We start from the raw sequence: 25,964 nt of genomic DNA, 5'->3' as shown, positions 1-25,964 counted from the left end.
CAAGCTGTAAAAAACACAGCCATAAAACAGGCTGTCAGTGCCACACATCTGGACAATACAGCTGTATGTTCCCAGTGCCTGTCGTCACCCAAGGAAAACTCAATAACCTCATTTCACCCCAATTAGTCCGCATACCAACAGGATCAGCCTTAAGCTGCAAGGGAAGGGGGGTGCAACATTCGCATGGCGCCCCTGTGTCAAACAGCTTTTATCTTTCGCTTGGATTTGGTCACCAAGAAATAAGAGACTGCCACCATCGTCATTTCCACTGTTATAAAACTCGATTCTATTATATTGTCCTAATAAGTCAAAGTTTGACAGTTTGGACTACCAGCTCTGCCAAACGACAACAGACTCTCTTAGCATGGGCGTGACCTGTCAATCATCCCAGATGAGATCCTGCCTGTGTCTATGTAGCACAGTTCTGAGAGTCTGACACCACTGCACAGAGTTCACTGCCTTGCCGGAGGCGAGGCTGATAATGAAACGATTCAATCTCGGTGGCCCTGGGCGTATTTCCCTTGGGTGTATTTGGCCAGCAGTGACCTGTCCTTGCATCAAGACAAATATGAGAAAACATAAAGCGCCATGCCGTCCTCTTATCACTGATAGATTGTATCAAAGATTGCAAAATGTCACCCTTCCTAATAATCGTGTTTCCTTCCTTATAGGTGTTGCTGGCAGCAAGAACCATTATGGATAGTGGAGAGAAACTTACCCTACCATTGATAGGGAAACTCTTGAAATTTCAACTTCTCCAGGTTAAATCAAAGGACCAGCAGAGACGCGAAAATGAAAAGAAGGTACTGTACGGTACATGGCTTCCCAGAGCTCAGCAAGCAGTGGGGGAAACACAGTTAAAGACATCCCCCCACACACACCGTCCTAAGCCACTATAGCCCGTGACCTGGCAAACTTAAACGTCATCTCTGCTCCTAAGGGAACAAGCTACTCACAGATGTGTTTGAAGAGTTGTGATAACTAACATTAAAAATAAGTCCCGTCATTTGTGAAAATGACAATATCCAGGGCATATACTCATGTGGTTTTATGGTAGAATCCTAAAATACTGTAGAAAGAATGGGACCCAGAAAAGAGACACGGTCACAAGAAGTAAATATAAAAACAAGAGGGAAGAATCCTCGAGTAAGGATCTGACTATTTAAATTATCTGCCGTATCCACTTGGGCTGTTTATTAGAATGGCAAGCACCAATTTCCAGACCCTCTATTTATTCATTTTTCACATATGGAAACTTTTCATTAGCTTTGCCTATGGAAATCAATCAGCATGGTTTTTTTAAAATTCACATTTGCATCTGAAAAATATATTTTAAAAAGCAAAGCGATGCCCAATTCAGAGCCATTTGTTATGATCATTATTTGAAATAAGAAATTCTTTCCTTCATTTTCAATCATGCTGAAATATTTGTGATGCCAAACACTTCTATACGTATGTGTGTGATATGTATGCACGTGCATATGTGAAATGGACCGGACTGTGGGTCCCTTGTGACCTTAAAGAGAAAGGGCAAAAACCAACCAATGGAAAACAAAAAGGCAAATATATTCTCATTATGCCTTCCTTACCTTTTGAAAAAATCTTTAGACATAGATATCCTATCTGATCAAATTCCTAACTGGATCGTTGTGATGGCCATAAGATGATGGTGGTGGTGGTGGTGGTGGCGGCGGCAGTGGCGACATCACGTTGTACTTGCAATATAGGGCTCTATACTTTCCTAAGAGAACCCCATGTAGCCTCTCACTGGGGTGGCGCACACTGCACCCAGGACAACTCCAAGCACAGAAATAATTGGTGTTCGAGTTGTCCCTCTACCAATGCTCTTTCTGTCATTGATCATAGATTTGTACCTTAAGAAATGCTCAGAGAAGTTAAGAGTTAGCAGAAGAAAATTTAGACAGTGTGAAACTACTATAGCACTCTCTATGTTTGTGTTTAAATGCCAGAGTCACGGGAGAACTTGAACTCTGAGAGTGAACTGTGAGTTTAGTAAACCGCCCGCACCTGTGCACAGACAGAGAGCATGCTGGAGTGTCCCTGTGTGTGTTCGTGCCTGTAATAATTCAGTAATTGTTTATTACGATATTTTCAGATTTCAGCGAGCGATCTCCAAATAAAAATAGAATATCCTAGACACTTGGGAATTTTTTTAATGCATGAAATGACATAAAAATGCTTATGTTACTCTTTTGCTCGGCATTTCTCTGAATTGTGGACTGTATTAGCATGGTTAGGAGATTCTGAAACGATGGAAAAACCCTGATTTGCTTGTTGAAAATCTGAGTGTCTAACAAACCGTGGCTTGAACTTTAGATTTTGAAGAAGAAAGCATGAGACTCAGTAAGAGAACTCTGAGCAATTAAGAACCAACAATTACATAATCTAATTTAATGTCCTTGTTATCAGTGGTTCCCAGAGCACTAGCCCCTTGTGCCTGAGTTGAAACCATCTGAGTAGGTGCTAAATAAATTGATGAAAACTGATTGGAATAGATTACTCCCCAGAAAGTCCTCCTCATAAATGCGAGATGAAAGGAGTTGTTTGCGGGGTGAGGTAATCTATGTACATTTCGGCAACACTACCCGAGAGGTTAGTTGGAACAATTGAGGTTAATGCTTGTCAGGCAGAGTCTGGCGGAGAGCAAAGCAGCACATAGTCTGCTACAGCTAAGGGAAGCGTGTTCACAACACGAAGGAGGATTTTCTTCCTCTGCTGAGCCCAGAAGAAGGCTCGCTTTTGCAGAGCGAGTGGGTCTTCAGCTTGTTCCAACTTGCCATTAAGTCTACGGAGATATTTGCTTTCATGTGCTAATTCTAGTATATTGCTTACATCTGTCCAACCCTGAGAATATTTTATATCTTCTGTGCTTGATTTTTGGAAATGAACTTTCTAAACAATGAATGCTTTAAAAAAAAATCCATAGCAGTAATTTACAGAAAAGGTTGAGGCAAAGATGAGGACCCAGAGAATTAATGAAATTAGGTTGTCTCTTGACTTTTAGCTCCCATGAAAGATATGGAACGTGTCACTATATATTTGGTCTTATTTCCTCAATCAAAATTTTCTTTAAAAGTAGATAATAAATTACAGTTTTAAGTGCCAGATGGAACAAAGATATCTTAGACTCTGTTAAGTTGAAAAGTGTGCTATAGTTGGATTCTGGCCGTTGCTTTTGCTTTCTGCTTTGAAAAGAAACTTGCTAGGTTATGAATTTTACGGAAACTGTAAGAAAGAGGTACTTTGAAGAAAAAAATGTGAAATCTTTAGCATGTTGATTTCTAGGATACCCTTGGAAGCTTCTAATTTTAAATATGTTGAACCTGTTTGAAAACACTTTGATAATGACTTCCATATATATCAATATAGATATAGATTATGATAGATCTAGAGGATGATATAGATACAGACTAGAAACATGCTCTATGGTACAAACATTTCTAACATTTTAGAACTTCTGAACATGATTGTCCTGCATTATAACAGCAAATTAGATTGTTTATTATGCCACAAAATTTGATGAGAGTGTTTGCTCAGAAATGAATCTCCCTCGTACCATTATCTCCACGATCATTCTATGGTTCTAGTCCTGTTGCCATCATCTGTTGTTAGTTCATCAGCTCAGCAAACGCTGGCTGAAGCAAACATCTGTGGACACAGCGTCCTGGATGCAAAGGCACTCATAATATTCGGTATGGTTTTAAAATAAATCTCTTGGGTTTTGTGCTGTAACATTTTGATTTAGCTATTATATAAATTTCTAATTTCACTCACTCTGGCTTCTAATTAACTCTGAATTTTGCATTATATATTAATTATAAGCACTTACTTAATTGTGCATTATATCTCAGTTAGATCAAAAAGCTAAAAGAAAGTACTTAATGTTCCAAAAAGTTGAAAATGGCTACGGCTACATTACAGACAAAATTAGTGACCTTGCATGTCACTACCCAATGTAAATGGCATCTTCTATCTTTCAGAATTGAAATAAGAGTGTTTGCAAAGGGCTTTCTGAGAAGATTCAAATGTATTTTAATTGTGTCTTTCGCGGATGAAGTCAATCTGCTCGCATTTTCTGAGAACATTACAGTGAATGCTTTTGTCTGAAAGGACGGCTCTTTCTGTTTGTAGCTTATGGACTGAGTGCATGGTGCCGTCTTTTCATATGCACCAGAACGGGGGAAAGGAAGACATAAGGAACGAGGGACTGACAGTATCCAGCAAAAATTTCATTAAAAAAAAAAGCCTAATTTTGATAGTGCAGAGTAATGAAGCCCACACGAGCCTGCTCCCAATGAGAAATGAAGAGAAGTTAGGAGAAGCTCCCACAGACATTCCCCAGCTTCCTCCAGTCCAAACCCCAAGGAGCTGGAAATCAGCCATCAAAATGCCATTTTTCGCGTGTGTTTTGTTTTAAAGGAAAGGCCATGGGGACAGACCAGGAAATTACAGGCTGGTTAGTTTTGATTCAGTTGTGGTTAAATTCTTCAGAAACTATTTTAAGAAGTCAAACAGAGGAAGAGCAGGGGCTCTGCTTAGTGGGACCCGTGTGGTTCCAGGAAAGAAATAACGTGCCTCACTAGCTGGCTGGAATTCTTTGAGGCAGGATTATCAAAACGAAGATACAACCAGCACAAATGGAAGATCTAAGAAACCCCAAACCCCAACAATCCAGGAGAAATAAATGACTCCCCAGCTGGCCTCTGCCAAACAGAGCTCTGCTTTGCTGGCTGTTTTGATTTGTCCTAATGAAAACTTTTCGTAGATTTCTAGAAAAGTTTTAGAGGAGAAAAATAGAGTAAACTTTTAAAAGAGCAATAATCAGTAATAGTTAGCTACTATTCTTGACCATTTAACTGTACCTTTTGAGACACATCACATCATCTAACAGTGAGATGATTTGATGTGGTTAGAACAACGAACCAGTCCCAATCTGCAGATGGTGAGACTTAGCGTGGGGAAAGTTCAACATTTCAGAAGGCCAACAGCTACGCTCCTGAGTAGTTAGGAGTCAAATCGCAGCCATCCGATGGAATGGTGTGTTGTTAACCATTGTGAACACTTCTCCTGTGTGTCTCAGTATTTCTGAGACAGTCTCTGGGCTCTCCTGCAGCCAAATGCTGTCTGGTCATGTTTCTTCGGGACTCAAGGCTTTGTGGAACAATCTGTCAACAGTCATATGCTCCCTCTAATGACTTCATATAATTTCCTGAGGTCCAGTGTGGGGACGGAGTTCAAGTAAAGGAGGAAAACTCAGCGAAGATGCAAGCCCTTGGGTTAACCGATCACTGATACCAAGGGCAATCATTATTTGATTTTTTTTTTAAGACAGGTGGCTTTGTAGCCTGTCCTGGAACTAGCTCTTGTAGACCAGGCTGGCCTCGAACTCACAGAGATTCGCCTGCCTCTGCCTCCCGAGTGCTGGGATTAAAGGCATGCGCCACCACCGCCTGGTCATGATTTGATTTCTAGTCCTTCCCTCCTTCACAAGAAATCACCCAGTTGCTCGAGGAATGATACTTTCGGGGCCTATTTCACACACCCTAATGCTTTCTCCCTGCCCCTTTGGATGGGTAGCCAGGATATTATTAGTTTACATGATTCCATGTATATGCCTCCTGCAGGTGGTTTGTATCACAGCTGTCCCCCTCTTGCTCGCCACACACACACACACACACACACACACACACACACACACACACACACACGCAGTTTTGATTCACTGCACCAGGAGCTGCACCAACTACCTCCCATTTCTAGTAATATGGTGTGGGGGTCCAGAGACTGTATTATTTGATCATACAAAACAAATACATCCCTAAGTAGGAAATTTTTAAATTATGTATTCATGTGTTTTGTACTGGTGCCTACAGAGGCCGAAAGAGAGCACTGAGCCCCCTGGAGCTGGAGTTATATTCAGGCACTTGTGAGCTGCCCAGTGTGGGTACTGGGAACCAAACTCCTCTGAAAGAGTAGCAAGCGCTCCTCACCACGGAACCCCCGCTCTCACTCCACTAGACACGTATTTGCGTCACGCTAACGCAGTGGTTCTCAACCTGTAGGTCACAACCCCTTTGGGGGTTGAATAACCTTTGTACAGGGGTTGCCTAAGACCATCAGAAAGCACAGATATTTAAATTATAATCCACAGCAGCAGCAAAATGGCAGTTATGAAGGAGCAACGGAAATAACTTTATGGTTATGAGCTACTGTATTCCAGGTCACAGCCTTAGAAAGGCTGAGAACCACTGCTCTAAGAGCTCTCTGGAGAAGCAGATCTTACTTCAACCTACTACACACACACACACACACACACACACATATGGCATAACAGACACAATACAATACCACAATCCTGTTTTTACCAAATAATGCTAATATTTGGCGTGCTTCCTTTTCTGTTTCTTGTTATGTGTTCACTTTTTTATAGAGTTGAAATCATGTTAAAATATTTCAACAGTTATTTTAGCTAAAATGTATTATAATTTTACTGTTATCACAGCATCCATATCCATTGTTTTTACTTGGTCTCTGAGTTTCTCCTGCTTACCATAATTTTCTTATTAATTCTGCTTTTTTTAGACAATTGGGGGAGTAAATAATATATTCTGTACACTGTGGTCAATATTTTGTCTAACTTATTTAGCGTAGAATTTAGAACTGGTCTAATTGTGTCCCCTAAAGTTTCCCATAACTGTGTTTTCAAACTGAACTGTGACCAAAAGACATAGTTCTCTGTTTTGAAAAAGTGTCCCTGATCAAATCAACTTTGAGATCACTCTGTGTCATGTACCATCTCAGAGACTTGAGATTATGTTGGCTGCTTAAAAATGAAGAAATTTCATAAAAGTGAATTTTTGAAACTTATCCATTTCACATGTGTATATATTGAGTTTGGAGCATTCTTGCTCCCCCATTGGCCACTCTCATCCCTCCCTCTGTACTGATGAATATTTTTTTCATAAGGATAAATATGATTAATACTATCTCACCCAATACACAGTCTCTCTGCCCGTCTCTGAGGCTCCCCATCTCTGGAATCAGTCAAGGAATAATGAGATAGTAAGAGCATTATAATCCAGTTTCTTATAAAACACACAAGAAACTATGTTAGTCACAGCTGTCACCAGCCTGCTTTTCCATCTCTCACCTTAATCTCATTGTGAAGATCTTAAAGTAGACCACACATATCTCAGTTAGTTATACGTGATGCATAGATCACCAGCTATCAGAATATATGATGCATACCTGTTCACTATCACATCCTTGGCTTTTGCCACTGGCCTCCCATTCCTAGTGAGAAAAAGAGAATGAATGTCAATTATGTTTGGACGTTAATATTAAGATATCATTTAGAAATAAAATATTATTTAAGACATCTTGAAGTACCAAATAAGTAGGTTGCTTATTAAAAAACAGGACTTTTTTCTTTGTCTTTAAAAAGATAAGGATATAACTTAAGATTCTAGGTAGGTTCACTTAACAGTCACTGAGTATGTGGGATGCTGTGACTGTCTTCGGTTATTGTTTTACATGAGACCTCCACATCTGCTAAGAAGCTTGAATGGTTAAGAAATCCCTATGCCTTCCCAAAGCCCTCCCACAGTTGGAGGCATCCAGATGCCTTCTACTCCTGCTGTGTTTTTAAAGAGAATGCCTTCTCCCATGAACTTAACCCTCTATTCGTGTGCTAGGGACATGTGTTCCCCAAACATGGTAGGGAAACAACTTTGAGGGTATGCCCTGCCTGCATTTTTTTTTAATTGACAAGAGTCTCTGAAGATGGGAACCGCTTGTTTGTTTGTTTCCTGGCCACCCAGACCTGAAATAATCACACAGAAACAATACTGTTTGGCCAATCAATAGCTTAAGTGTATTTCTATCTAGCTCTTACATCTTAAATTATCCCATTTCTATTAGTCTGCGTATTGTCATGTGGATGTGGCCTACCACTAAGATTCCAGTGTGTCTGTCTCCTGCGCCAGCTACATGATGTCTCCCTGACTCTGCCTACTCTCTGTCTGTCTCTGTCTCTCTCTCTCTATGTGTGTGTATGTGTGTGTGTGTGTGTGTGTGTGTGTGTGTGTGTGTGTGTGTGTAAAATCTTCCAACCTGGTTATATTCTTTTAAGCTATTGGCTGAAAGCAGCTTCTTTATTAACCAATGGCAATAATCTAGCATACAGAGGGGAATCCCACATCAAGTCTCCCTCAGAAATTTTAAGCTATGAGCAGATGGACATAGGTTAGGAGCATGAAGCCATATTATTCCAAAGCAGGAAAGGACAGAAAAGGAGTGTGTGAGGGAAATTAGTTTGTGATTTAGGATTCATCTCTGCTGAATGTTTGCCCAGTTCCTCCTTAATCCCCAAATCCTACCATATAAACCTGTAGGTTAGAGAGAAATACCTAGAATGGGAGAGAAATGAAAGGAAGGTAAGAATTGAACTTCCTGTGACTTGAACTTAGTAGAAATGAAAGAATAAATTTCAAACTAATGAGAAATCTTTGATTCTAGCTGTCAATAATTGTCCAGTAGAAGAGGGCTGTGGACACCGCCCTGGTTCCTGGATGGCGGCGGGAGTGAAGAACAATCTAGACACAGGGGAGCAGTGCATCAACCTGCTCTGAGGTCAGCTTTGAGAGGGAATAAAGGAGCAAGGGATAGCTTAGGATCTACCAAGGAACACCTCTGTCAGACCTGGAGTCCATTAGGACTAAGTGCTTGAGTCTGCTCTTGTTCACCGCCATAGTTTCTGTACCCTAGAGAACTCTTGCTGCACCCAGAGGTTCCTTCAGAGATATCTTTCTCAACGTTCTGCCGATTGAAGGCTAACTGTTTAAGTTAAACAGAAAATGAAATAGAAGCCAATGACAGTCACTGAACATGATGCAAAAGAAGTGGAAACAACGGAACAAATATTTTCATTCATCTTTCTAAGTAGTGAAACTATAGCGATTTGAGTAAATTCTATGTTTTCCAATTTTTCAGTAATGATTATTATTTTTATATACAATGGCATTTAAAAAGCCTGACCAGGGTGAATCAAGACCCTTCAGAACTCTTTTGCGAAGGTGAAGGAGTCCAATGGTGATCATTCGTTCATACTAAAAGAAATTAATCCAGAGATTGTTTTTCCAGTCTCCTAGTTTGGCTTCATTAATAGAAGGAGAAAAAGAAGGTAGTAAGCAGAAGAGCAGCTAGGAGAGAGACACTGGGAGCATCCAGCAGTCACTACTGGGTCCCTGGGAGGCCAGAGCAGAGGGAGGGCAGAAGGGGAAAGAGGGGACATTGAAAGGAGCAGAAGCTAAAGCCAACCAGAGCCTCAGAGCAATAAGAGGATCTTATGGCTTTTCGTCACACCAGCATGGTCCCTAACATGGCACAATGTCCCCAGACAAACTCTATGTCTTAGTAGAAGACATTATGTCTTATGCATCTTGCTTTGTGAGATCGGATTAAAGGCATAATGTCTGAACTCACCCTCCAGATGGCATTACTAAATACTGGCACCAGAATTTTTCACTTCCTTTGAACATGGGTTTATGATCAATCCGTTTCTCAATAAGACCCCAGAAAACTCATAAGGAACAATGTTCGGGAGTTTATGAACTGATAAACTCTGGGGAAGGAGATCATTTGAGAAGTTTCCACTGTGCTCTGCAAATGCATGTAGGGATGCTGAACTATTTGAATGAGTACATCAATCAATAAACATTTATTCTTTTGTTGTTTTTGGTTTTTGTTTTGTCTTTCAAGACAGGGTTTCTCGGTAACTTTGGAGCCTATTATGGAACTAGCTTTTGTAGACCAGGCTGGCCTTCAACTTACAGAGATCTGCCTGCCATTGCCTCCCAAGTGCTGGGATTAAAGGCGTGCACTACTACCACTAAACATTTATTCTTTAAAGTAATTTAACCTAAAATCATTTCCTCATCTCAGATCAAAGAATTACCCTAAGACTTTGTTTTAAATCGCAGCTGTGACTTCACTGTGGTGAGGCTAGATACCTGCCAAAGATATTCACAGGCTTCTCACACTGATGCATGTACCATCACCCAAAGCTGCGCTCTCAGAGGGCCTGTGTGTCCTGCTCACCGTGAGTCTGGTCTGACATTCCCATTCAGTAACCTGCGAAGTAAGTCGTTGCTTGACCCCACCAAGCTTTCTTCTTCCTCTATAAAGAGAAGCTAATGCTCTATCCATTGTACCTGCAAGGACTGAACAAGACACATTGCCTGCTATAAAACGTGAACTCAGTACATAAAAATATCCTAATACTGATGACGACAGTATGATTAAAATAGCCATTTGCTAATTTACTGCTATAAATATGACTTTCAGTATTAGAGGGCAGACTTGTTGGCCTAAGCTTTCTGTTTTCCCCACGCAGAGAAACAGAAAGCTGTAGAAAGAACTGCGAGTGTGAGCTGGAGAGCTGTGTTTAACTCTTTGCAGCCCTCGCACCTGCTGCAGCAGCCCGACCACAGGGAGATGCCCAGTTTCCAGACCTCCTATTAGTCTGTCTCGTGTTACTGCCCTCACATTTGAGTTGGCACCAACATCCTTGACCACCCTGGGTCTCTTTTCCATTGTGATTTTTTTTCTTTTCTGTATTTATTATTGTGAGCAGCTCCTTCATGATGGCTTCTTGGCTATCTAATACTCATTCCCTTCACCCCACGTCAGCTATTTGCTCCTGTGGTCCTACTATGAGTCATCACTTAAGACCTCATTCTCTAACCTTGGGTGTTTCTCATCCTTTCCTCTTAAAGAATTACCTAATAATAACACCCCCAAACACACACACACACACACACACACACACACACACACACACACACACACACACAGTTTCTTCAACCCCTTTGTAGCTTCTGGTCCAGGGAGCCCCCAGTCTCCATCCATTGCCATCTCTGCTATTCTACTCTGTGGTCCAGAACATCATAATCGAACCATGCTTTACAAAGTCTTATTTCCATTATGATTATGAACTCAGTGACCCCTCTCACCCTTTTCATGTCTGTATCTGAACAGATAAAGAAGACAAACTTGAGGCACTCAGAGTATCCAACGCGCCAGTTTTATTTTCATCCCAGCACTGGCTGAGTTCTGCTGCATTTTTTAGTACACTTGCTCTCTGGCTGTCTAAGATGACCCTGGCATGCTCTAACCTAGCTGGAACTTCCTGATTTTTTTGCCTGCTGAACTCTGCTTCTAACTTTGCCTCCTACTTCTCTTAAAAGATGGAGACAATCGCTCAACACTACTCAGACCCCCTCCTTTCTTCCATCCACAGCCAAATCACCGAGTCTCTCTCCGTGGCTCCTAATGAACTAGGAATTTTCTCTTGCTAGTAAATCTTGACTTGATATTTTTCAGTTTTCCTCGTACCCTCACTGTCTCCCTCTGTACTGGATCATTCCATCAATGTGCAAACACAACAAATCCTGGCTTTATACACAAAGGTACACTCTTATCTCATCTTCATACCCACTGCCATCTACTCACCTGAGGAATGGCTCAGAGCTCCAGTTCCCTTCACAACCAAGTTCTCAAGGCAGCTGCCCATACAAATGCCCTCCCGGGTGTCATTGCTGCCCTGTCTAATACCTCTATAATCCACCATAGTTGTCCTTCTTAGTACTGCCCACAACGACCAATGCACCTTCTTGCCCTGTCTGATCCACTTGCTCTTTTTTTCTTTTTTCACTTTATGTTTGCCTTTGACCATTTATTCTCTTCTTCTTCTTCTTCTTCTTCTTCTTCTTCTTCTTCTTCTTCTTCTTCTTCTTCTTCTTCTTCTTCTTCTTCTTTTTCTTCTTCTTCTTCTCCTTCTTCTTCTTCTTCTTCTTCTTCTTCTCCTTCTTCTTCTTCTTCTCTTTCTTCTTCTTCTTCTTCCTCCTCCTCCTCCTCCTCTTCCTCCTCCTCCTCCTCCTCCTCCTCTTCCTCCTCTTCCTCTTTCTTCTACTACACCAAATGAGTAAGTGTTGGAGTTCCCACGATCCAAAGCCTAATACTCTCATTTCTTAGAAACTCTTCCCCAAGTCATCATCTCTTCCCATTAAATTAGCTGATTCCTATTACTTACTCCTGAATTTGTAACTGCAGTTAATATCATCTCTGAATGCAGACTGTGTTGGTTCTTAGTGTCACAAGGCACCTCAAATATAGTACGACCAGATAGCGTCATCTTCCCAACTTAACTGAAAACCATTTCTCACCCAACCTTCCCCACGTCAGTAAGGGAAACCACCAAATCACCAGTGGCTCAAACTCAAGTCCACGGTGTTCTCTTTGATATGCATCATGACTAATTGTTTAATTTTCACAGTTTAAACATTAAAAATGGATCTCCAATCCATCTACTTTTCTCCACTCTGCCAATACCTTGAAGTGAGTCACTGTTAGGTCTTCTCTGAACTGTGTTACTGTTTCCTTATTAGACTGTCTGTTTTCTATAAACTCCCCCACCTGCAAACGCTCAAGTCTTTCTGCTGAATTGTCAATGAGGAATGAATTTTTAAGCCCTATCTACAAAACCTTGGGTGACCTGCCCATGTCTGGTCTCCTACCCTTGTCTTGGGACCTTCTGCCCCTTTTGCCCTGCTATAAGGCTTTGGGTTCTCTGAACACACAGTCCCTCTATGCTCAAATGCCTTTCCACGTCACCTTTTCCCTGCTCCTCATGTGCACTATGACACACTTTTCAGGTTTTCACTCATATGTCACCTCCTGAGAGAAAGCATTCCATCTGCCAACTTATGAGTGATGTCTTCTCAATTGCATTGTCTCTGTGATCACTGAGATATGTGGTTCTATTTTTGTCTGTCGGTTTACATATCCTTCTTCTCCCTTTGACTAACCCTTCTGTAGACACCATTTCCATCTAGAGCAGAGGGAAATGCTAGACCCTTTCATATCCCAGTACCTCCTCTGAGTCCCATTCCTGGAGTTCATGACACTCCCAGCCTCTGATGCTGTTTTACTCTGCTCATCAAAATGTTCTGTGAATGAGCAAGTGAGTAAATGGATGCTGGTGTCTCCCAGGCTTCCACAACTTCTGTTTGTGCTGATATGTTCATCGTCATTAAGGATAGAGTAAGAGAGACACAGAAATCTGCTGGCATTGATTTTAACAGTATACACTTTCTCGTAACAGCCCTCGTCTGTCTGGCATGGGACTGCTTTCTTGAACTTTCTCTTCTATCCCAAGGTTTATGCTGCCACTGCTGCTGCTGCTGTTGTTACTGTTGTTGCTGCTGCTGCTGTTGCTGCTGCTGCTGTTGTTGCTGCTGTTGATTCTGCTGCTGCTGCTGTTGTTGCTGGGGCTGTGGTTGCTGCTGCTGTTACTGTTGTTGCTGCTGCTGTTGCTGCTACTACTGCTGTTGTGGTTGTTGCCGCTGTGGTTGTTGCTGTTGTTGCTGCCCCTGCTGCTATAGCTGCTGCTGTTGCCTCCATCCCTTCTAGGATGTCATTTTGCCACTTGCAAATGCTTCAGTTCATTTTCTACAAACAGTGGTGTGCTTTCACAGTCTTTACCCAGCAACATAATCAGCAGGTGTAGCCTTCACAGATATTTGTTTCCCACCGCTGCTGAGGAGCCAGGGCTGGAAAGGCAGAGTGTTGCCAGCACTGGAGCCCCCATGCTAGGCAGGGAATCCTTTGGCACCAATGATATCAGTCATGAAAGCCAAAACTGGTCTGAGTTCTTCAGAGCCCCTAGCAGCTAAAGTTCATGTGGAGTAGAGAACAAACCTCCCTCCTCTCTATGATACTGCCTATTAACTGAGCAGCAAATCTTCCAGGCCTCAACTTAGCCTACCTATGATATCTGAGAAGTTTTCAAGTTAGTTTGATGACTGTAAGAAATATCAAAGCCCAAAATAGTGGTACAATATTTTATTACCCTTTGTCTTCATGCCGTTGCATATGGAAAACATAATAAGATCCACATATTGTAAATCTTCTGTAGAGTCCTCCTCTTGGAACCAGTGTCATTTTAGTGAGAATAAATATTTCAAGTTCATAAATACAGGTACAACTACCCTGTGAAATAGTATGCAAAGTTTGGGGGGAATTTTGAAGGGAGGGAGTAAATATTAGATCTTCCCATGGATTTACGAACTAAGCATGCCGTGGAGAAATCTATGAAGAACTTAGGTGACTAGTGGCCTCTGTGGATCCCCTTTCTGTGTTTCAGATAATAGTTGGAACTGGATGCTTTTAAGTAGAATTACAAAAAAGAGATTTCTCAGTGCTAAGATCTACAAAGACCTTTTAACCTTTAAAAATAGCCAACATGAAAAATATCCGCAAGGAGGTTTTAGGAAGCCTGTTCTTTGTTTCCCCAATTTGTTTTGTTTAGTTGTTTGTTTACACAAAATGATAGGTGCTCTCCAGAGTTGGGCTAAAAGACAAACCCAAGTCCCTGACACCAGAGTGTTCTGCTTCCCTCCCCGACTACTCTGCCCTGTCCTACTCCCACACAAAAACACAGTTGAAGGGTTTGAGAGACTCCTTCAGATGAATCTCTCCTATAAGCTACTCTCTTAAACAACCTGCTGGTACCCTCTCCCACCCTCATACCTGCCCCTCACTGCCCTCCACAGTTGTGCCCATCACAACTTCAATTCAAGCTGGAGTCTCCACTCTCCTGACTTTAGCGATGAGCAAAGGACAGATGATAGCAAGTATGCAGGGAAATAAAGGATTGCTTTGATGATGTGAATTAGAGGGTGACTTCGGCTGACTTTGGGGAAACGGTTGCTTGTTCACAAGATGACTTGGAGGGTCAGAATGTGATCTCTCATTCCAGATGATAGAAGAAAGGGCAAAGTCGGAAAAGGACAAAGGAAAAGCCAAGTCTCCCAAGGAGAAGAAGGCCCCCAGTGCCAAATCTGGGAAAGGAAAGGGGAAGGACCAGCCCGAGGCTGCTGCGGCAGTGAAGAAGACCACCCAGTTGAAACGGAGGGGGGAGGAAGACGACATCAAATCCTACATTGGTCAGTGGGTGATGTCTTTCACCTCTTGCTTTATGGACCAGGATGTGGTTTCAACAGCCACCCCAATAATTATACTCCATCATTCCTTGCCTTTCCATTTACTATAAAGTCACAAATAACTTACACTCTGTGACACTTAGACTGAAAAATATTTCTATTTGCAATGCATGTGTGGTTTTAGCAAGTGTTTATTTAGCTTGTATCTCCATGGGTATGCTTGCATCATTACAAACAAAGAATGAAATGACAGGCAATTGGGCCATCAGGAAGCTTCTGTCTTGTTGAGAATATATTAGAAGGTCAAGTGTAGTTATAAGCAAAGTGAAAATGATCCAGCAAGATGGCTCACGCCCAGACCTGACCATGTGAGCACCATCCCCAGGCTTCTCTTGGTGGAAGGGGAGAACCAACTTCCACAAGTTGTCCCCTGGCCTGCTCAGACATATTATGGCACACCCATGCATGACTGTGACACATACAAAGAGATAAGTCTGATAAATTTGATTCATATGAAGGACAATGGCGATCAAATCTCTTTCTCGTTTTGAGATCAAATCTCAAATTGCTCGTTCTCTTTGAGCCCAGACAGAGTGACCTGTTACTAGCTTTGCTTTATTTGTTTGTTATTTGTATTTAGTCAACGTCCGTTTTCTCATCAGTTTTGATCTTGACTGTGTTTTAATCAAGAGAAGCAGCCTTTCTTTGGCAACCTTTGTCAATTGTCTCTTCCCATGTAGCTCTGCTCTAAAGATAACATGCCCAACAATGATGCTGTGCACCCCATGGGCAACAGCAACATTGATCATTTTTGTGGTTGGGAGAAACAATTACTTAAAAAATGAAAACTTGAGCATCTGTTGTCTGGCATGTACGTTGGCCTCACTGTGCTATCCTGTACAATATAAGGCTTTATGTATCACGCACAGTCAGCACTAAAGTGGGACGACGATTCTCGCCCCCAGGATATCCTTCTCTATGAGATGGTCATATTTTAATGTTCATAAGGAGAGAGCTCTTAAGAAAATGTACACTATGTGTTTTTTAAAATGAACTGCAATGAATAGCTGCCTCCCAGCTGATGCACAGGGTTCTCACCATGCTGACATGAATTCTTTCAGGGTTGTGCTACAGAGCACATCCACAGTACTTCCTTAGCCTGTAAACACCTCTGCTTATAAAGCACCAGAAAGCTGTAGCTACTTGTAATTCAGGAGCCCAGCCAATATTGCTCAAAAGATATTAGAACCAAAAGGGACTGCTTAAAGGCTAAAACTCTGACAAGAGCCCAAGCACCATTTTCCATGGCCACAGGCCCCATGTATGTTGGCCCGCCCAATATGCCGATGTCTAATTTACAAACATGATTTAGTATATTGTAAAATGGCCACAGTCGCTTTACTGGAAAGGCAATAATGAAAAACAGTCAACAGGCCTGTCTTCCAGCCAACCGGCTGGGTCTTGGCAAGCCAGAAGGATTACAAATGCGTGCATGTGTATCACCATTGATTTGCCTGGGGACAACCTGTTCTATCTAACAATGATAGCTGACCTTCTTATGGTATTTCCAACAGACGATGAGCCAGATGACGGTGCCCAGCATTACATTATTGTCGTGGGCTTCAACAATCCTCAGCTATTAGCCATTATTACTGAGCTTGGCATTCCTATAGCCAGTGTGATTAAAATATCTTCAGAGAATTATGAACCTCTGCAGAACCACCTGGCTGCAGTCAGCCAGCAGCAGGAAGCTGTCCTTCAGCCCGAAGGTATGTAGTTGGCTCTCCAACTCACGGGTCCATCAATATTACCCTCTGCCCACCAAGCACAATTGCAATCTGCTATCCGAAACATGGCCATAAAATACACACATTATTAAATCCTTTCAAGACTGATTTGCTATTTATTCTGCTTGTATTAGCCAAGAGTCATAAATTTGGCAAATTAAATTCATACTCTGTGCTTGTATCCCTTTGTAGTCACAGAAAGCGCGGCTTGCAGGTCAGAAGACTTTTGGTTACACAACTGTGACATCTCAGCCTTTTAGCTGAGAGCAAGTAATGCTTACATAACTGTGTTTCTCAGTAACTTTTGACCCGTAATGTTTAGCCAAAGCTTGGGCTGGATGAATCTCTGTTGAGACTCTTCTCTTCCAAATGGCATAGTCACCACACAGCCCAGGAAAGGTCACACAGTTGTATGTGTGTGTGTGTGTGTGTGTGTGTGTGTGTGCATGTGTGTGTGTGTGTCCATGGGGGACAGAAGAGGGTATTGGGTTTTGGTGTTATAAGTGGCTATGAGCCACCTGACACATTACTAGGAACCAAACTCAGGTCCTCTGGAGGAGCAGCAAGTGTTCTTAACGGCTGAGCCATCTCTCTAGGTGGATTCTACATGGTAGTAATTCTCTATGTATTTTAACTAACTCTTGATAATAAAAATCAGAGGCGTCATTCTTTCTTCCATACTTAAACTAGAAAATTAATGGGACCAAGGTCTAGACACACTACTGTTCAGTCATTTTGAGCCTTGGGGTTTTCATGTTAGGGAATTGAGTTAGATTATCTCTATGGGAGAGAAGCAGAAAGCTGCTGTACCCTTCAGGTAACAGCACTGGGAATCAGTGTAGATCTGTGATTCCAGGAGCCAAGTTATTCCCACTGCATTTATTAGTTTTAATGTTATTATCAATATTTTCATTATGCTTTTTAACTTACACAGCCACATAACAATTTCCTTCCATTTTTTCCTCAAAGCTAAATCACTACCTTTGATAATAATAAGAGTTACTATTTATTGAGTATGTAACTTGGAGGCTAAACTCGATACTGAGAGCTCTAAGTACACTGGTTTATACTTTTCACAATACTCTAAAGAAGTTTGTCTTCCTTAATTGAAAAAAAATTTCATACAATATATTTTAAGGTTTTCTGTCTCCTAATTCATTAAAGATCTTCCAACACCTCTCCATTCATCCAACTTGTTCTTTTATTCTATCTTTTAAAAATGCAGACAAAAAACAAAAAAAATACACACAAAACTCTACAAAACAAAAATGAAAATATAAAAGCAAGAAACCAACAAGATAAAAAGCACCCCCTAAAGTAAAATGAGTCAAAAAGTCTACAGAAATACTGTTGAGCTAGTTTTGTGTTGGCTAACTTCTCCTAAGAATGGAGCTTATCGTGAAGTGTAGTTAATATACCCGGGAAGATACAACAGGAGACAACTGAGTTTTCTTTTACCAGTTGGTATCGATGAGAGGTAACTTCTTCATTAGGGGTGGGACCCTGTGTCCGCTTCCCCATCTCGCACTGGGACCCTGCCTGGCTTAAACCTCCTCAAGTCTTGTGCACGCTGCTAAAGTCTCCGTGCATGCTTCCGTCTTGCTGTGTCTGGAAGACTCTGCTCCCTTGGAGCTGTTCGTCATCTCTACCTCTTAGTCTTTCTTCTTCTTATTCTGTATGGATCCCGAACCTTGAGGGGAGAGATGTGATGAGAACATCTCATTCGGTACCGAATAATTCAAAGCTTCTCACTCTTTTCACATTGTCCAGTTGTGGGTCTCTGTACTAGTTCCCATCAACTTCAAGGCACTGATCTATGGGTACAGCAGAAATGTCATGCAGAATCATTTTATTGCTGTATTCCTTTATCAGAATAATAGTGTTATTATTCTAGGCTCATGACATATCTATCTAGCTTTGGGTTTTTTGCAACTTGAGCAATGTCATGCATAGGTTCCATCTCTTGGATTAGGCCTTAAATCTAAGTAGAATGTGGTTAATTACTGTCATAACATGTGTGACACTATTGCACAAGTATATCTTGCAGGCAGGTCACTGCTGTAAGTCGCAAGATTTGTAGCTGGATGATACTGACAGTTGCCTTTCTCTTCATGTAGCCTAGAGAATACATTCTAGTACCATGAACACTAGTCAGTAGTCTAGTTAGGCACCACTCAAGTGTCCCATGTTTGATGACATATGTAAGTGTTCTCTTCAGCACCAGGTTATAGAGAGTAACCAATAACATTGGCAATAGCTTGTGATTTTTGGTGGTTACCTTTTGGCCAATCACTCAGAAGGACATAACCCATTCCTATCACTTGCCTTTACTTGGCAGCATAAGATGTCCAATGGGGACATTGTTTCCCATATTATTTGATGACTCCATTTGGATTCCTTTCGTGTGTGTGTGTGTGTGTGTGTGTGTGTGTGTGTATACATATATATACGATATGTACATATACACATATATGTTCATATATATATATATATATATATATATATATATATATATATGGAAGTTTCTTCAAAAGTAAGTTTCCAAATGGCCTTTGGTGTTAGCTGTCTCTCCCTAAAGTCCCTCTTTTATCCTTCTTTTTCATCCCCCTCCCTGTTTAATATTCCTGTTCTAGTTTCTCAATTGTCTCTACATTTTATTCTGTTTCTCTTTTCTTGACAGATGCTGTCCCCCACCACCATTCTCTTACTAGGGAATAACCACCTAACCCCTGTGGTTGGTTATTCAGATTGTACATACGTGTTAAAGGCTAAAAAACTGATATCCACATATAAAAGAAAGTATAAAATATTTGTCTTTTGGCATTCGAATTACCTCAATAAGGATGATTTTTTTAGCTCTACCCATTTACCTGAAATTTTCATAATTTAATTTTCTTAACAGCTGAATAATATTCCATCGTGTAAATATACCACATTTTCATTATTCATTCAACTGTTGATAGACATCTAGGTTGTTTCCAATTTATGGCTATTATAAATAGAGCAACAATAAACATAAATATCTCTGTAGGAGGTAAACTCCTTTGGCTATATGGCCAAAAGGTATGGGATAGCTGAATCTTGAGGTCTATCTATGCCCAGCTCCCTCAGAAACTGCCACATTGATTTCTGTAGTGACTGTACAAGTTTTTAGTCCCTCCAGCAATAAAGAAATGTTCCCCTTTCCCTGCATCCTTGCCAGCATGTGCTGTTATCTGTTTGTCTGTCTGTCTGTCTGTCTGTCTATCTATCTATCTATCTATATCTATTGATTGATCTTGGTCATTCTAACCAGTGTAAGGTGAAATCTCAAAGTATTTAACTTCCTTTTCCATAATGGATAAGAATATTAAGCATTTCTTTCCATGTTTCTAAACCATTTGTGTTTCATCTTTTGAGAATGCTCTGCTTAGTTTTGTAGCCCATTTTAATGGATTTTTTTAATTTTCTTAATGTTCAGGATTTTTTAGTTCTTCATACATCTCGAATACTAACCTCTATCAAATGTATAATTAGTAAAGATTTCATCCCATCCTGTGGGTTTCACTTTTCCTGAATGATTCTGTTCTTTACTCTACAGAAGCTTTTCAGTTTCACGAGGTCCCATTTATTCATTATTGTTCTTAGTATCTATGCTATTGGTATCCTGTTCAGCAAGTCCTTTCCTGTGTCAATGAGCTCAAGACTATCACCACTTTTTCATCTATAAGACTCGGTGTGTCTGAACTTACATTGATGCCCTTGAGTCATTTGGAGCTGGTTATTGTTTTGTTTTGTTTTGTTTTGCATGGAGATAGGTACAGATTGATTTGCATCATTTTCTATGCAGCCATTCAGTTTGACCAGCTCCACTTGTTGAAGATGTCTTTCTTTTTCCTGTGTGTTTTTCTGGCTTCTTTGACAAAACTCAGGTTTCCAGGGGTGTGTGAACCTTTATCTGTATCTTCAGTTAGATTCCATCAATTAACATACCTATTTTTATGGTGATATTGTGCTGGTTTTATTATTACAGCTCTGTAGTACAACTTAAAATCTGAATAGTGACACTTCCAATAGTATTTTGTTGTGGCTGTTATGCTGTTATTCAAGATAGTCTTAGCTATCCTGGAGGGTTTTTTGTGTTTCCATATGAAATTGAGAATTGCTTTTTAAATTTCTGTGAGGAGTTGTGTTGGAATTTTATGGCAAGCACATTGAATCTTCAGATTGCTTTTCATAGTATGGGCATTTTGGGCACATTATACCTACCAATCTAAGAACATGGGAGATATTTTATCTTCTCATATCTTCTTCAATATCTTAAAGTTTTTAATATACAAGTCTTTCACTTGCTTGATTAGAGTTACACCTAGATGATTTAAACTATTGTAAATATATTGTTTCCCTGATTTTTTTTCAGACCATTTGTTATTTAGATATAGGACAGATCCGGATTTTAATTATTAATTTTGCATCATACTACTTTGCAGAAGGTGTTTATCAGCTGTAAAAGTTTCCTGCCTTATTTTATAGGGTTATTTATGTATAAAATTATATCAACTGCAAATAAAGATATTTTGACTTCTTTCTCACCAATTTTACACCCTTGGTCTCCTTCAGTTGTGTTACTGCTCTATCTAGGACTTTGACTACTATATAGGATAGACACAGAAAGAATAGACATCCTTGTCTTGTTCCTGATTTTAGTGAAATGCTCTGAGTTTCTCCCCAGTTAGGCTGATGTTGACTGTGGCCTTCCTGTGGCATTGCTTCTATTCTGCAGAGGGATGTCTTCTGTATCTCTCTAGAACTCTTATCATAAAGGGGTACTGGATTTTGTCAAAGTCTTTTTGCATCTAATTAGATAATCATGTGGTTTTGTTTTCTTTCAGTCTGTTTGTGTGGTAGATTACATGTATTAATTCATGTATGTTGAACCATACCTACATCTCTGGGATGAAGCCAACCTGATCATGATTGATAATCTTCTTTTATGTATTTGTCCTTGGATTCAGTTTAGAAAAAATCTTATTGAGAATTTTTCACTTATATTCATAAAGGGTATTGACCTATAATTTTTTCTCTATTTGTGTGATTTTGGTATCAAGAGAATAGTCATGTTGTTTAAAAATGTTCCTTTGGTTTCCATTTTGTTGACTAATTTGAGAGGTGTTAGCATTACTTCTTCTTTGAAGATCTGGTAGAATTCTGGGCTGATTTCATTAGCTCTGGCTTTTTTTTTAGTTGGGAGAATTTTAATTTCTGTTTCTATTTCACTAGGGGTTATGGGTCTGTTTAAATTGCTTGTTTAACCTTGATTTATCTTTGGTAGGTTGTGAATATCAGAAATTCATCCATTTCTTTTAATTTTTCCAGATTGGTGAAGTATAACATTTCTCAAGCCAATAGAAAGACTTTATTAACTGGCTAGGGACCACACTGAGTTTTTGGGATGCCAGTGTAGCCCCAAACCTTTCTTAGGGTAATCTTTTAATCACAAAACCCATATTCTGGGTTATCATACTTCAGTTAACAGAACAGTTAGACAGAAACAGAACTACAGAAGCCAGAACTATGGACTTTGATAGCTTAAGTCTTTGTCTTAGTTTTGGCCGGTAGTGCTGTCTGTGTGCTAGGTTTTTTGGCCTGAACAGCACGTCCATCATGGAGTCAGATGTACTAAGTTCTGAGGGCCTGTTCCGATTGTGCTTCAGCACTGCTAGTTATAAAATATTGGTAGTGAGGACATTGATAATATAAACAAAGCAGAATGGGTGCAGATAGATGTCCAAGGTAAACTGTTTATTAGGTCCTCATTAGGGTCACAGATACTCTTGACCTTTACATTCATAGACACCTGGGGAATGTGGAACTCTTTTGAAGACAATGTGGCATGTGCCTTGTCTTGGCTGATGAAATAGGAATAGAGTGGGGGGTACAGACTTTTAAAATATGTTCTTATGATTCTCAGGTTTTCCTCGGTCTCTGTTGTAATGTCACCCTTTCAACTTTAATTTTATTAATTTGTATTTTCTCTCTTTATCTTTTAGTTAATTTGGCTAAGGGTTTGTCATCTTACTGATTTTCTCAAAGAGCCAACTCTTTGTTTCAATGACTCTTGCTATTGTTTTTGTTATTGCTATTTGTTTGTCTCTGTTTCATTAATTTCAGCTCTGAGGTTGGTTATTTCTCAACATTTGCTCTGTTTAGGTGTTATTTATTCTTTTTGGTCCAGAGCTTCCAGTAAGTTGCTAAGTGACTAATATATCTCTCCAATTACTTGATGTAGGCACTTAGTGCTATGAACTTGCCTCGTAGAACTGCCTTCATTGTGTTTCATAGGTTTGGGTATGTTATATTTCCATTTTCATTCTTTCTAAAAAGTTTTTAATTTCACTCCTGATTTCTGTCTTGACCCATTTTCCATTCAGGAGAGAGTTGCTCAGTTTCTATAAGATTATAAACTTCTGCCATTTTCATGTTGTTGATATCCAGCTTTAATCCATGGTGGACATACAGAATGTGCAGTATTATTTAATTTTTCTTATATCCGTTGAGACTTGGTTTGTGTCCAAATATGTGGTCAATCTTGGAGAATGTCCCAGAAACTTTTTTGTGTTTGGGTGTAGTGTTCTATAGAGATCTACTCGATCAATTTCATTTATGATATTATTTATCCCCAGCATTTCTATATTTAGTTTTGTCTGAATGACATGTTTATTCGTAAGAGGAGGGTATTGAAATTACCTACTATTACCGAGTGAGGGTCAATGTGTTATTTTAGTTTGTTGAGCCTGTTTGCTGAGAACACGTTTTCTCATCCTTTTACCCTGAGATGATATCTGTCCTTGATGGTAAAGTATGTTTCTTGGGTATAGAAGGATGGCTCCATTATCTAATCCAATCTGTTAGTTTGTATCTTTTTACAGGGAAATCGAGGCCATTAATAATGAGAGTTTTCAATGGATGGCATTATTATTTTGTTGTTATGGTATATTCTCCCATTTTTATTTACCATTGTGTTATTATTCCTTGTGTCTTCTTAGGTGTGGTAGGCTTTTAAGACTGAAGTGTTCTTTCTAGTGCCTTCTGTAGCACTGGGTTGGTAGATAGACACTGGTCAAATTTGGTTTTCTTGTGGAATATTTTTTATTCTCTGTCTGTTGTGAGTGATAATTTTTCTTGGTATATAAGTCTAGACTGGCATCAGTGATCTATCAGAGTTGGTTGAACACCCTTCCCGGTGCTTCTGGCTTTCAGAATCTCCCTTGAAAAATCATGTTGTTCTAATAGATCTTTATATGTTACTTGGTCTCTTCCCCTTGCAACTTTCTGTATTTTTAGCATTTTTATTAGTATTTATCATTGGGAATTCCTTTTCTGCCTCCTATCTCTTGGTGTTCTGCACACATCTTGTACCTAGATAGCATCTCCTTTTTTAGACTGGGGAATTTTTTAATAATTCTATTAAAAATATTTTCTCTACCTTTTACCTAGCTTTTTTATTCTTCTTCTATCCCTATTATTCATAGATTTGATTTTTTGTAGTATCCCAGATTCCTCTTATGTTTTGTTTCTGGATTCTTTCAGATTTAACATTTTCTTTGACTGAGGTATCCATTTCTCTACTTTTTCTTCAACATTTGTGGCATGAAAAGTCTTTCTGTCTATGTGTTGCTTTTTTTGGTTAATGAATAGATCTGTTTCAGTCAGTGGCTAATAGGCTAATAAACCAAGCAGTGACTTAATTAATACAGGTTTGTGTGGTTTTTTTTTTCTAGTATGGGTGGCTGGGAACAAACGAGCGGTCTTGGACCAAACTTCAGTATCTTATAGTCTGCTGGTGAGGCTCACCTCTGAGGGTTTGTTCAATACCCTAAATTTTTCATTTCCAGTATTATTTCAGTTTGGGTTTTTTTTCAGTGACTTGACTCTGTTTCTTTATTAAATCCACTGTCATGTCTTTAATTGTTTCCATTATTTTAACTGTTTGTGTTTTCACAGGCTTCATTAAGGAATTTATTCATATCCTCTTTCAAGATCCTTGAATATATTCATAATAGCTATTTTTAAAGATTTATTTATTTATTAAGTATACAGTGTTCTGCCTACATTTTTGACTGCATTTCAGAAGAGGACACCAGATCTCATTATAGATGATCGTCAACCACCATGTGATTGCTGGAATTTGAACTCAGGACCTCTAGAAAAACATCCAGTGCTCTTGACCTCTGAGCTATCTCTTCAACCCCATAATAGCTATCTTGAAATCCTTCTCTTATTTGTATTTCCCAATGCCTACTGCCCTAGAGTTGCTGGTTTCTGGTGGAAGCATACTGTCTTGGATGTTCACATTTGTGTTTTTGCACTGGGATCTAGATATCAGGAGTTATGATTTTCTTGGTGTCAATATCTGGTATCATTTTTATTGGCTGTGTTGGCAGAACCACTTGTTCATTTCAACCACCCAAATAATCACACAGAAACTGTATTAATTAAACCACTGCTTGTCCCATTAGCTCTAACTTCTTATTGGCTAACTCTTACATCTTAATTTGACCCATTTCTATTAATCTGTGAGTAACCATGAGGTTGTGCCCTGCCTGCAAAGTTTCAGCAAGTCTGACTCTTTATTCATTAACTAATACAAGCAACACATAGACAGAAGGACCTCATACACCATGCCTGAATGTTTCATTCTTGGTTTTCTATTGCCTTCCCTGGATCCTAGGCTGCTGTGGTGGCTGGTGAGGATGGGGATCCCCAGGAAAGAGTGTTTCTGCAGTCAGAAAGTGGAGAAAGTAGACAGAGATGGGCTAAATGGTGGGAATCAGGAAGAGTGCTGGGGGACCTGGGTCTGTACCAAGAGGCAGTCCCTGTGGAAAGGAGATGGGGAAGGAGGAGCAGCTCCTGTAAACAGGCTGCATTGAGGCAGAGAGTGAACCTGGAGAGACATGGAGGAAAGAGTAGGAGGACCCTGGGTCCACACCAAGAGGTGGAGTCCCCAGGGAATGGAAAGGGTTGGGAGGAAGGGCTCCTGAAAGCAGGCTGCTACAGTGCTGAGAGTGAGTCCAGAGAGATCATAAGAGAGGAAAGGAAGGGAAATGAAAATCACCTACTGAATCCTTACCCTGGAAGCAAGTCTTATTGTTCCCAGTTTATCTAAAGGGACTTC

The 25,964-nt window shown here is 40.1% G+C and overlaps 1 protein-coding gene across 1 annotated transcript in view; it reads left to right on the top strand.

Moving 5' to 3' along the window:
- The window catches only part of Spag17 (sperm associated antigen 17), a 216,288-nt gene that overhangs the window by 67,042 nt on the left and 123,282 nt on the right, over nt 1–25,964 (top strand). The window contains exons 4-6 of the mRNA XM_048442183.3: nt 672–803; nt 14,840–15,026; nt 16,598–16,792. Of these exons, the coding sequence (XP_048298140.3) occupies nt 672–803; nt 14,840–15,026; nt 16,598–16,792 (514 nt within the window). The remainder of the gene's footprint in view (nt 1–671; nt 804–14,839; nt 15,027–16,597; nt 16,793–25,964) is intronic.

This window comes from Myodes glareolus, chromosome 17 (assembly GCF_982192425.1).
Source record: "Myodes glareolus chromosome 17, mMyoGla1.1, whole genome shotgun sequence".
Taxonomy (NCBI): domain Eukaryota; kingdom Metazoa; phylum Chordata; class Mammalia; order Rodentia; family Cricetidae; genus Myodes; species Myodes glareolus.
This window is presented reverse-complemented; position numbering and strand designations above follow the sequence as displayed.